Here is a 13199-nt window from a genome sequence, read left to right as displayed (position 1 = left end):
TAATCATGGCTAATCATTACTTCTAAATCCTGTCATATTTAGTAGGGAAAGTAATAGTAGAGAGTATTAGTAGAGTTGAGAAAATAATATACTGATTACTCTTACTGCACTACATACATTTAAATTCTTATGCCATTGAAATATGTAAAATATGTATATGTAAAATATAATAGAGTTTTAATAATTTTATAGCCATAGGCATGAAATAATTATACCATTGAACCTTAAATATATTGGAGAACAGATGGAAACATGAATCATCTAACAGCGGCATATAGGATTTTTAAAATCCATTGTGATATGTTCACCAAAACACATGTATTGAGAGTGTTCATAACAGCATCATTTTTAATAGTCTAAAACTAGAAACAGTCCAGATGCCAGTTAACAGAAGGATAGATCAATTATGGCATATTCCTGCAAGGAAAATTCCATGGCAATAAAAAATAAACCACTGAAAAAAAACATTAACATGGCTAGATGAGTAACAGATATTATGTTCAGTGAAAGCAGCAGCACAAAGGCATATATTTCATTTCTTATTTCATTTATTTCAAGTGTAAGACTAATTGATGGTGGGGTACCTGGATGGCTCAGTCAGTTAAGCATCTGACTTTGGCTCAGGTCATGATCTCGCAGTTCATGAGTTCAAGCCCCATATCTGGCTCTGTGTTGACAGCTCTCTACCCCTCCCCTACTCACTCTCTATCTCTCTTTCTCTCAAAATAAGTACACATTAAAAAAAAATTTTTTTAAGACTAATTGACGGTGGTAAGTCAGAATAGTGTTTACCTTGAAAGAAAGGGGGCAAAGGGAAAGTTTTTACAGTACTGGAAATGTTTTATTTCTTGGTCTGGGTGGTAGTTACATGGATGTGTCCATATGTAATTTTATCAAGCTGGACACTAAAGATAATGTACTTTTTGTACTTCACATATGCTGTACCACAATAAAAAGGAAAAATTGTGAAGGAATTTGTATTTAAAATGATATGTGTTAATTTTGCTAGAAAGTTGTAACTTATGAGCTGATTAAATATGATGTGGAGAAAGATGAACCTGTCCGAGATGGAAATGGATATTGCATCCGAGTTCCCAAAGGTACAGTAGATTTTTGCTCAGCTAACCTGTGCCCTTTCTTAACTTGATCAAGTAACTGTTAAGAACTAGCATATCATTGCTAAAATGAATATATGGTAAAAAAATTTTTAGAGTGGGGGGATAAAAGAGGTTTATTTTAAGTACCCTCAGAAATAGTTACAGAAATTCCAAAAGATACTAATTTACCACTACATGTAACATAATTATACTTTGAAACCTAGCTTAACTTCTTAATTATGAGGTAAGTGTTTTGAGGAAAGGGATATGTAATCATGGTTGCAAAGCTATAGTTAGCTTTACAAGGTCTACCTTCAAGCTTAGACTACTGTGCATTTGTCCAAGTATGTGTGTAAATCATTATTCCATAAAATACTAGCATTTTTAGAATTACAAGTGTGTGGCCACATGGGATACTGTACTTTGTGTGTATGGTCTATATGTATGTATAGGATGTATATGGACATACACGTGCACGTGCATGGATAGTGACACTTCCTTCAGCTAGCTTGTTGCCAATGGATTGTATGGCAACAGTTTTGTTTGGTTAGTTCAGTTTTTGGTTTCTTTGGTTTTTGTTCTTTAGCATTCACCACTTCTTATCATTGTGTTATTTTGCTCCAAAGCTGGGCATTTTTTAACATTTCTCTCCAGGAGTGAAAAATGCAAAGTTGCTAACTGAAAATTCTCATGACCTCTGTCGCTCCCACTCTACCATATATCTGAATTCAGACATACCCTACCTGTTTCAAAACCCCCTGTTCATTTTTTTATGGTTTTTTTAAGTTTATTTAAAACTTAAATTTTAATTTAAAATTTAAGGAGGAGGGGAGGGGGAGGAGTGCAAGCAAGGGAGGGGCAGAGAGAGAGGGAGAGAGAGAATCCCAAACAGGCTCTGCCCCAACGCAGGGCTCAATCCCATGACACGGGGCTCGATCCCACGAGCCTGGGATCATGACCTGAGCTGAAATCAAGAGTCAGACACTTAACCAACTGAGCCACCCAGGCACCCCTATCACAAATTTTAAAATCTGGGAGTAGTTTGGAAAAAAACCTTATATGCTAATTTCAGCCCAGGACTAATTTAATAACTGGAACAATGTCCATTGGCAGGACTTAGGCTTAGATGAGGGATAAACATATTTTCTGTAAAGTGGGATAAAAATTATTTTGAACACAGTTGCTTTTCAGAGAATTTAATATCAACTTTACTAAAAAATATATATGAAAGTTCAAGATCTAGTATTTGGAAAATCTATGCATATAGTCAATCACAACAGATTGAAAGAGAATTTTATAAGTTTATGTCTTGGAAATGCTATAAAATTAAGATGGAATGATGGGGATATCTCACTTGTGGGTTGTCTTAGGTTGTGGAAAATTAAAAATTGAGGTAAAGGAGAAAGTATCTTCCATTTGTAAGTTCAGAAACTGATTCCTACTAATATATGCAAATTATTGAAATGATAAGCATGTAAATATTGCTACCATACATAGAAAATGAAATCAATGTTTTATCAGCTTTTTAAATGATTTATAATAAAGGTAACTGAAGGGGTACCTGGGAGGCTCAGTCGACTCTTGATCTCAGGTGAGGTCTTGATCTCAATGTCATGAATTCCACACTGAGTGTTGAGCCTACTTTAAAAAAAGGAGGAGGGGAGAGGGGTAACTGAAAATGCAACTTGAATAACATTGCATTACATTTTTCTGAGTGTATTTTAATTACAAAGAAAGTCTTTAATTTTTTCATTGTTGAAGACAGGTTTAGTACTAGCCTCTGTAAGGTTAAAAAATGATATTTGTCGATTTAGGGGCCATGTTTTAAGATGTCCATTTTTGAGTGTATGGCAACAGTTTTATGAGAATGTTAGTAATAAAATGTGCCTACTGCTATCACATAAAATAACAATTTACTTTCTTCTGTCTTAGGTGAAGTTGGACTCCTTATTTGCAGAATCACACAACTCACACCCTTTAGTGGCTATGCTGGAGGAAGTACTCAGACGGAGAAGAAAAAACTGAGAGATGTCTTTAAGAAAGGAGACCTCTATTTCAATAGTGGAGATCTCTTAGTGATTGACCATGAAAATTTCATCTACTTTCATGACAGAGTTGGAGATACTTTCCGGTTGGTTTCTTTGAGTTATTGAGTCAAAAACAAACACATGCACAATTTGGCTTACTCCTAAATTGGAACTGCATTCCACTTTGGCTGCAGTGCCCCATTTCCCTCTATCTCTTTGGCATGTCCATCCAAACTTCTATATTCCCAGAAAGTAAGGAGCAAGCCACAGGAAGTGTCACTCTTCCTACAAGTGTCACTCCTGCAACGCACAGATAAGTTGGTTGAGCAATACCAGTTGAGAAATAGGCAGAAAACCTGTGCCTGATTTTTGGAGCCTAACTAACAGTGTATCCAGTTTCTCTCATTTATCCTCAGTTGTTACCAGTCACCCCTAGGAGAGCCCAGGGTTTCACACTATTTCCAGTCGTGGGGCTTTTCTTCAGATAAAATCAAATGCAAGCTAATACGGAGCTGATCTAGCCGAAGAGGAAGTGAGGGGTTCTGAAACCCACTATTCACCTCCCTCCCACTCTCCATCCCTAACCATTCCCACAGAAACCCAAGTCAGCACCATGAAATTTGAAAGTCATTATAATAAGACCATGAAACTAATTCCCAACAACAGCATGGTCCTCCAGCTTCTCTCATGGTCCTCTCATGACACTTTGGTTTAATCAACTTCCCTCCTGTGCAAGCTCCCTGAGGCCAGGCCTTGTGTCTGCTGGTTCACTCCCCAGCACCTAGCACAGTGCTTGACACACATAAATACTTTTGCATGAATGCATGCGGAAGGGATGGAAGTTGTCTGGCTGTAGTAGGCAGAGCAAGAATACAAATGAGGAGACCTGAGCTCCTAGGCTCACCCCTACTCCTGGCCAGCTGTGCTGTCAAGGCTGGTAATCTTTTTCACCCATGAAATGAAGGTCCCAATGATCCAGAGTGTTCCTTCCGTCTTTGGAGTATTCCATGACTCAGGATCCATACCATGATTTTATGCAACCTTCATGTTACTAAAAAGATACTTCCAGGAGATCTAAAGAATTTTTAAATGTAGACAAATTTTAAAGCCTTATTAAGTAGACGAGTGTAGGTTGGGCACTAACGTTATAATCTCCCTGTAAATAAAGCATGGTATTTTATTTGCTACTCAAAGCTTTCTCATTGCCATGAGACCCTGAAATACAGGTATGAAACCAACCAAAGTTAGTGAGTGAGAAAAGTGGGAGACCTAAACACAACAAAAAGTTATTGATATTTGTTCTTGATTTCCAGTACCTTTCTTAGGCCAAACCTGTATTTCAACATTAGCACATTCTTTGTATCATGTTTCATGTGGTGAGATTGGAATTCCACATTTTATTATTTAAATGCCTTTGTCTATGCCTTTGTCTTTTGTTTCTCAAGCAAAATGCCTCTCCTGTGACTAAGTTCCAGGGGATTTGAGAGCAGAGATGGGAAAACAAATGCAGACACCTTGTAGGGCCTAGAAGAGATGCGTGCTCTGCCATGGAACCGTGGGCCAGGGACCACCAGTAACCTCTGCTAACCTTACCTTTTCTTCCAGCTGGAAAGGGGAAAATGTGGCCACCACTGAAGTCGCTGATATCGTAGGACTGGTTGATTTTGTCCAGGAAGTAAACGTTTATGGAGTGTCTGTGCCAGGTATACATAAGTCTCTGAGTAAACTTATACAGTAACTGAACATCATTTTAACCCCATGGCAAAGTTTGTCATCACTTTTGCCTCCCTGCTGGAGAACCAGTCTCTTTCAGCCACCTGGGAGTAAGGGGCTGATGTCTGGTTTATATTCCATTATAAATTAGCCAACTCAGCACATCTGAACTTGGCCTTCCTCTGTGGCTCAGCTCCCCAGCTGTTCTTGGGCTCTCAGGCAAGCCAGATCTCTGCAAGATGCAGGGTCCCATGCTACATTTGGCATGCCTCGAGAAAAGACGTGTCAGGCTTGATAGCTGGGAAATGGTATCTTGGCCTCAGAACTGAGTATCACAAGTAACAGCAAGTATATTTGCTAGGAGAAAAAACTGAAAAGGAGCTGCCTTTGTCCAGACTTCTTTTAAAACAGATCCTTGACCCCAGCTCACCCCAGTGAGTTTCAGAATCATCACACAGAGTGGTGTCACCAAGCCTTCATCTGCAGATCTGCCTCTGCCAGCAGAGTGGGGAGAGCTGAGGTCTGACTTCAGGTCCTTGGCTCCAGTACCTGGGGCTGTTTGACTTCAGGCAAATCACTAAAATTAGGGGTAATATCAGCCCTGACGTTGAGATTGTTAAGAGAACTCATTCGCTTCAATTATGTAAACACTAAACATACACCTACCAGACGTATACATGAGTGCTGTCATTGGAAGAAATCGTTTTAATTATATAGATGAGAGAGGATTAAAACTTCCAAGTCACTGTCCAACTCTAAGGTGCTAGGGATATTAGTATTCCCCCAGAACTCAGTATTTGGGATTCTCACCTATATTCAAAATAGAAATCCAAGAGTCTCTCTTTCCTAAGTTGTGGTGGTTTCACATGACTTTGTGCTGTCTTTTTTTTTTTTTTTTTTTTAAGAATATTTGAGATTTTCTCTTCCCTGTTCCTCTCCAGCCCTACGACAATGATATGATAGAAGTGCAGCCACATCTCAGGTCACAGAGCGTGACCTGAGTGCACGCTGCTCATGTTGGAACGTGGGCTGAATTAACACGAAAGCCCATGGCAAGGTTGTCAGTAATCACGCTGCGCTGGGCTCTCACAGACCCCACCTGGCGTGTTGTGTGCACCTCTAAATGCTGGATTTAGGTAGCAACACAAAAGAATGTGTATGAGAAGGTGAGAGAATCTGGGGGAATGGATTGGAAGGATCGAGTCCATTGCTCTTCAGAGTGGGGCCCCTGGCCCAGCACCACTGGGGAGCTTGTGAAACAACATGATTTCTCAGGCCAACCCCAACCCTTACTGAATCAGAATCTCTGGGGTGGGGCCCAGGGACCTGTGTTTTAACAAGACCTCCAGTGATTCTTAAAAGCAATGAAGTTTGACTTGGGGGTGATGAAAATGTTCTAGAACTAGATACTGGTGATAGTTACACAACATTGTGAATGTATCAAATACCACTGAATTGGGCACTTTAAAATGGTTAAGATGATGAATTTTATGCTATGTGTGTGTTACCACAAATTTTTAAAAGATACTAAATTTTGAGAAGCACTGAAGCTTCGTCTGACCAATCATCAGAATCATCTGGGAAACTTTCATTTTTTTTAAGTTATTGAAATTCAAATTAATTAACCTGCAGTGCAATATTAGTCTCAGGTGTAGAGTACAGTGATTCAGTCTGGGAGAGTGTTTAAAGCCTAGATCTAATGGATCAGAACCTCTGGGGTTTGGGACTCAGACACTTCATGTCTTGTTTTAGTCCCCAGGTGACTCTAACAACCAGTAAGGTTTGGGAGTCACCGATCTAGAACAAAAAGAAGAGGAGAGTAATGGTTTTCACATGGTTGGAAGGCAGTCAAAGTAGAACAAGGAGCAGGTGTGCTTGCCATACCCACAGCAAGCAGAACGAGAGCCAAGGGATTGAAATGACCAGGGAGCAAATTTTAGCCTGAGATGTCTCCTATAACCAGAGAGATTAACAACACAAAAGTCTATCTCCTGAGGTGGGGAATGGCCCACCAGCTGGGGCGTGTAGAGAGGCTGGATGTCCACTCAAGATCCTGTGAGAATTCTTGCTGCATTGAAATATTAGAGATAGGGGCACCTTGGTGGCTCAGTCAGTTGAGCATCCAACTCTGGATTTTGGCTCAGCTCATGATCTCAGGGTCCTGGGATGGAGCCCCAAGTCAGGGTCTGCACTGAGCATGGAGCCTGCTTGAGAGTCTCTCTCTCTCCCTCTGCCCCTCCCCTGCTTGCTCTCTCTCTCTCTCTCTCTCTCTCTCTCTCTCAAATAAGATGGAAAAAAAAAAGATTAAAGATAAACTGAGAAGTGTCTCTCAGCTTTTAGATTCTGTGATTCTCAATGCCATGCCAGCCGCTGGCTGGCCTGACAGGCACACGGCCAGCCTTGCTGCAGCCCAGAAATGTGGCAGGTCTATCTAGAAGGCAATCTACCAGGGTGAATTTCAGTATCAAAGGGCTCAGCAAGGCCTTCACAGATCTCAGCTTTGGACCAGGAAGGTACACCAAAGTGTAAGCCCAGTTGACTGTTATTAGATGTCACACCAGAACTTCCCAACTACTCTCTAGAACTTTTTGTTCTCAACAGAACTTTCTGCAGTGATGCAAATGTTCTATATGTGCACTCTCCACTATGGTAGCCAATAACCACTACATGGCTATTAAGGACTTGAAATTGTGGCTAGTACAACTGAGGAATTGAACTTTTTTTTAGTTTGTGTTTTTATAATTTTTTTTTAACATTTATTTTTGAGACAGAGAAAGACAGAGCATGAACAGGGGAGGGGCAGAGAGAGAGGGAGACACAGAATCAGAAGCAGGCTCCAGGCTCTGAGCCATCAGCCCAGAGCCCGACGCGGGGCTCAAACTCACGGACCGCGAGATCGTGACCTGAGCTGAAGTCGGACGCTTAACCGACTGAGCCACCCAGGCGCCCCTAGTTTGTGTTTTTAGAATTAATTTTGATAGCCAAATGAAACCAGTGGCTACCATACTGGACAGTGCAGTGCTAGAGAAACTCTGGCCAGAACAGTTGTAAACTGGAACCTTCCCCCTGGAGCTAAACTAGCCCCAAACCAACCCCTGGGAACTGGGGCAGAGATCTGAGACTCAATAGGCCTATTCGTCTCTCAGTTGGGCATTGTCTCTGTCAGAGCAAGAGGCAAGGAGCCAGTCAGTGCTGAAGATTTCTGTTGCATCAGCCTCTGCCTTGATTGGAAAAGAAGCTTATTGGAGACATTTGAGATTCCTAAGATGGTTGCTTTTGAGCAAGCTACCAGGGACCCCTAGAGAAAGAGGGTCCTGTGCCCTGTCTCCCTCCTTCAGATATGAGGCAAATCGTAGAGGCGTGCATTTCCTTTCTCTTAATGTTTCCTCTTGTTTCCTGCCTTCTTTGGAGCCACAGGTAAACATACAATCACCATGGGAGAGGTTTCAAAAGCTGGGGCCCTGGTGACAAAGGGCACAAGGCGGCCCCTTCCCCTCTCTGATTACAGCTAGGTAGTTCAGAAAAGTGGATCTCAGTGGATCTCAACTCCCACCCAGTCTGCTGGATCAGGCAAAAGATGTACTAATACCTAATTATTGCTGTCTTTACAAGAAAACAGTGTAGTAATTGTGCTTAACTCCTCCCCACTTACCTTGCTGCCCAGACAGGAAGGAGCTGCTGGATCCTGGTCTCTGTGGAGACACAGCCTTGGGGAATATAGCTCATCAATGGGAGGGCCCACAGCCGCTTGCCTTTGCACCTCCATTCACTCTCCGGACCCCCAGCTTCTCTGAAATGCAGAAAGGCAAAATCTCAAAGGTGGTATTTGTGTCTGGATGCACAACAGACCTGACACTACACCCTAAAGAACAACCCGAGCCCAATTGTTCATGACTGTGGAACAAGGACTTCTCACTGGAGTCAAAAAAAAAAAAAAAAAAATTCCCTCGGCCACCAGTAGGGCCTGTTTTCTACCCTGGTGTTTTCATTTAGGCTGCTGAGAAGGATGACTGTTGATTGCCTCAGTCTGGTTTCCAACTTTGTCTATTGTTTGCTGTGTGAACTTGAACAAGTCTCGTACTATATCTTTAAGCCTTAGTATTTTCATCTGTAAAATGGAGATAATATTTATACCTTTTCAGAAGGTTGTTGTGAGGGTTGAATGAAATAGTCCATAAAACACACTTAGTATAGGGTCTGGCATATAATGAAGATTTAATCAGCGTATAGCTCTTGTTATTGTTGTTATAGTCACTTTAGAATAACTTCCACATATACCTGAAATAAAAATTCCGACTATCCAAAAGAAACCCATGTCAATGTTCTCAGCCCACTTTGAACTAGGAAAACATCATAAATAGTATAACACGTCTAATTTTTTCTCTTTATTTCTAGGTCATGAGGGTCGAATTGGCATGGCCTCTGTCAAAATGAAGGAAAACCACGAATTTGATGGAAAAAAACTCTTTAACCATGTTGTTGATTACCTGCCCAGTTATGCAAGGCCCCGGTTTCTAAGAATACAGGTGAGACTTCTTGTTGTTGAGTTCAATTATCCTCTATCTCTTGGAGACCGCTGCGTCTTAGGGAACAACTCCCTTCTACCACGGTGACCATATTGGCCAGATTGTCACTACCCTTGCCAGGAAGCTCCACAAGGAAGCAGAAGTATCAGAAAATAGAGCTCGCAGAAGCCAAATCCTGATCCCCTTTTCCCTAAAATGACAGACCAGATCATTCAGCAGTAGTATTAGCAAATAACTCACAAAGTCTATGGTTTGATGAAGTATGACAGATACTTAAAATGTTTACAGTTTTAAAGGATGGAAAAATCCACTGAAGCTCTACACCTTCCTACGGTGTGAAACTTAGTTGGGAAGCATTAGCCAGTTGGAGCTGTCAAATGTTTAACTATCACCACTAGAGGGATGTGTTTTTTCGCAAACATTAATCCATGTTAGCCTAACATTCTCTCACTTTTGGACTCTGAGCAATATGATTCTGTAGCTGAAGACTTGAGAAAAGAAATGTTAGGCTACCAGCTATTGTGGAAGTTGTGTGTTATTTCTGTTGATGTTCATAAAGCATGGATGTTTATAATGAGATGGTGGAGAGACGTGAAAATTGAAATACGCTCAGATCATCCATCACCTATCAATTGAAGGAAAAAAGCTTCAGCCTAGTGGACAAACAGGCTGAGAAAATAGAGTGGTCTGTGTGTAGATGATCCCTAACCTCACCCCACCCTAAATCAGGATATTTTAGTAAAACCAGAAGCTCACTAAGCAACAGACTGCCCTACAGGGGAGGGGTAGAGGGAGAGAATCCCAAGCAGGCTCCATGCCTGCAGTGCAAAGCCAGATGTGGGGCTCAAACTCATGAACCATGAGATGATGATCCGAGCCAAAATCAAGAGTCGGACACTTAACGGACTAAGCCACCTAGGCTCTGCTCTGCTCTGCTCTGCTCTGCATTTCACCCTCCACAGCCCCTCCCTCCCCACAGGTGATCTTAAAGCCTCAGAGGAATGAAAAGCTACCTGCACAAAGGGCCCCCTAGTGGAGCTTCTGTAAACAGGAGGTATTGAACTAGCTTCCCCAACCTCTCTCAGGAGCCAGAGCTACCAGACACCCCACCCTCTGCCGTTTGCCCAAACCCTAATCTGTCCACAAAACACTGCAACAGTGTGGATTGTTTGATGTTTTCCAGGACACCATTGAGATCACTGGAACTTTTAAACACCGCAAAGTGACCCTTGTGGAGGAGGGCTTTAATCCTGCAGTCATCAAAGATGCCTTATATTTCTTGGATGACAAAGCAGAAATGTATGTGCCTATGACTGAGGACATTTACAATGCCATAAATGATAAAACTCTGAAACTCTGAATATTCCTAGGAGGATAACTCATATTTCCAGAAAGAAATTAAAAGGACCTAGTGCAACCACTTGATATAATCCAACCTTAATTTGATTGAAGATTGTAACATGCCATTTTTTATGCATTCCAATAATGGGAGACTTTTAAAAATTATACCCGAGCCATTGCACGTGAAAATATTTAGAGATGATTAGTTTTCAGTTTGCACCTACTGTTTGTATTTGCAGACTAAGCTTGTTAGAGGGTGCATTATTTTTTAAATATGTAATAAAATAGATGAATGCTAACATATGAAATGGCATTGTCTCTTTCCTGACTTTACTCTAAATGCAAATCCTGAGCCTAAGAGCCTCATTGGCATCTTTTCATAGGTATCCTACTCATAATGATAATGGCATCCTAGGTTTAAAAAAAAAAAAAGGCAAGAAATTGAAAGGTGAGGGGGATGCAACACCAATGAACTCCAATGAACACCAATGAACAGTCCAGCTCTACTGTGAAGCCAACTCTCCCCTCATATCTGGGCCACTGTCTACAAATTGCGTTGTCTAGCAGGTGAGAATGCCAACTATAGTTTTTGAAGGAGCCTAAGTCAACAGCATCAGAATTCTATATATAGAAGGTGTCAGTAGATATTTTTTAACTCCATCAAGGCTTGTAGGCTCGAGTGTCTTCAGGAATCACATGAGTAATGTGGACGAGAGAAACAGGTCACAAATGAATGTGGCAAACGTGAGGGTACTACTTAGCTTCAGTTGGATGATTATTGTCATGTGGGAATACAGTTTAGGTACTTCCAAGATCTGATTATTTAGAAAACAGAAACCCAGATATTCATGTGAATCTCCCAGTCTTTTAAATTTGTGAAGTTTCAAATTTTATAAGACTTCCATGCACCCAACAAAATGGATGTGTGGACCAGATAAGTCCCAGATCTCCAGTGAGTACCCCCAGTCCCACATACTCCTCAAACCTGAGCTGGTTTCACTCCACACCCAGTCTCCTATCAAACAGCCTGTTTATTTAAGGACCCAGGGCCCTTTGACATGATGCAGGTGGGTTTGGGAACTTCAAGGAGCTCCTTCAGACAGGCTGTTTCTTCTTACACTCAGCTGGCTCCCTTCCTCAACAGAACTCCTTAACCTCTGCATGTGTTAGCTACAGACAGTTTCAGGAATAGGTCCTCAGTAGCAGCAATCAAGACATGTTTACTAGAGTTTTTCCTAGGAAACAGGAATGTCATGGTCACTAAGTCCATGTCAAGGAAGTATAATCCAAGTTTACCCCAGCCTCCTTAAAAGAAGTGGAGTTTCCTTCCCTAAAGGACATCCTCCGATGACCAGGAGCTGGCAAGGGGCCCCAATTCTCCCTCAATGTAATCCCCATAAGGCCCCGGGAAAACATATCTAGGGATCCTTAATGATAGATACAGGAGAGATTGCCGCTCTCACCCCCCACACAGTACTAGAAGTATTTTTTAAACTCTCATTCTTTCAAGTGACTACCAAGAAGAGTCATGACCAGAATCCCTGCCCCCACTCATTATGCCCAATGATGACCATTTCTGAGTGCTTAATATGTATAAGGGACTTGAGCATGGCCTCAGGAAAACTCTGGATACCCTTGTGTCTTTGCGAATTTTGCCAATAATTTAGAACATTGTTTATGAGTTAGCACTTAAGAATGTTTGCAAAATTCTAAGTATCTCTGCCTTCGCTATATTGATCTCCCAGCGAGAATTGAACCCAAGTGATGGGAAAGAGCATGACTTCTGTTTTCGGAAGTATCACATTGTGCAGTTGTGTCACTTGTGATCGTGTTACAGTGGATCTGGTGGTAAGCAGAGGTCATCTCAAAGGGCATGTTCTCAGATGAGACACCAGCACTTACACTGTTAGCCAGAACATTAGTGTGCCTGTAACCAGAGCCTACTGGAGCCTGACCACCTTTAAGCCACATTTTACATTTTCCAGTTAGAAACCCAGAAACTCTCTCTCACAGCCTGATGGCTTCCTCAGCCTCCACTTTCTCCAAACTTCTGTGATTCTGGCCAGGAACCACAGGTCCACTCTGGCGGATAGAGACACCAGCACAATATCCTCAATACCTGGGTTCACATGTGTGTGCATAAAAGTAAGCCCATGACAGATCATCAATTTTAAATACTAATTTTTCTCTTTTAAAAGGGTCACAAATTGTGGCTGTAGACATACCTGCACAAATCATCAGGTACAAATGGATATTTTTAAAAAATATAAGCTGATATCTGTGTAAATCATTCAACAGGTCTGATTTTAAATGTATTGTTTGGAAACGTAGTCAGTGCATAGATAGGATGCTATAGACTCCCAAATAATTTGGGGATAAAACTAAGAAATGTCAGCATCTGAAATGGAAGCTAATGAGAATCACTATAAAAATGATTAAGATTAACCAAGTGCAGTGATCTACCTAATAGATGATTTGTTAATGTGTTACTCATT

General features: G+C 41.3%; 1 protein-coding gene across 1 annotated transcript in view; it reads left to right on the top strand.

Moving 5' to 3' along the window:
- SLC27A2 (solute carrier family 27 member 2) overlaps positions 1 to 11005 on the top strand; it is a 44239-nt gene extending 33234 nt beyond the window's left edge. The window contains exons 6-10 of the mRNA XM_019442145.2: positions 1010 to 1100; positions 3030 to 3228; positions 4730 to 4827; positions 9233 to 9363; positions 10547 to 11005. Of these exons, the coding sequence (XP_019297690.2) occupies positions 1010 to 1100; positions 3030 to 3228; positions 4730 to 4827; positions 9233 to 9363; positions 10547 to 10723 (696 nt within the window). The 3' untranslated portion in view covers positions 10724 to 11005. The remainder of the gene's footprint in view (positions 1 to 1009; positions 1101 to 3029; positions 3229 to 4729; positions 4828 to 9232; positions 9364 to 10546) is intronic.
- The last annotated feature ends 2194 nt before the right edge of the window (positions 11006 to 13199 follow it).

Source organism: Panthera pardus, unplaced genomic scaffold (genome assembly GCF_024362965.1).
Source record: "Panthera pardus isolate Hobbes unplaced genomic scaffold, ASM2436296v1 HiC_scaffold_24, whole genome shotgun sequence".
NCBI lineage: Eukaryota > Metazoa > Chordata > Mammalia > Carnivora > Felidae > Panthera > Panthera pardus.
The sequence above is the reverse complement of the archived record's forward strand: the minus strand, read 5'-3'. Positions and strand labels throughout refer to the sequence as shown.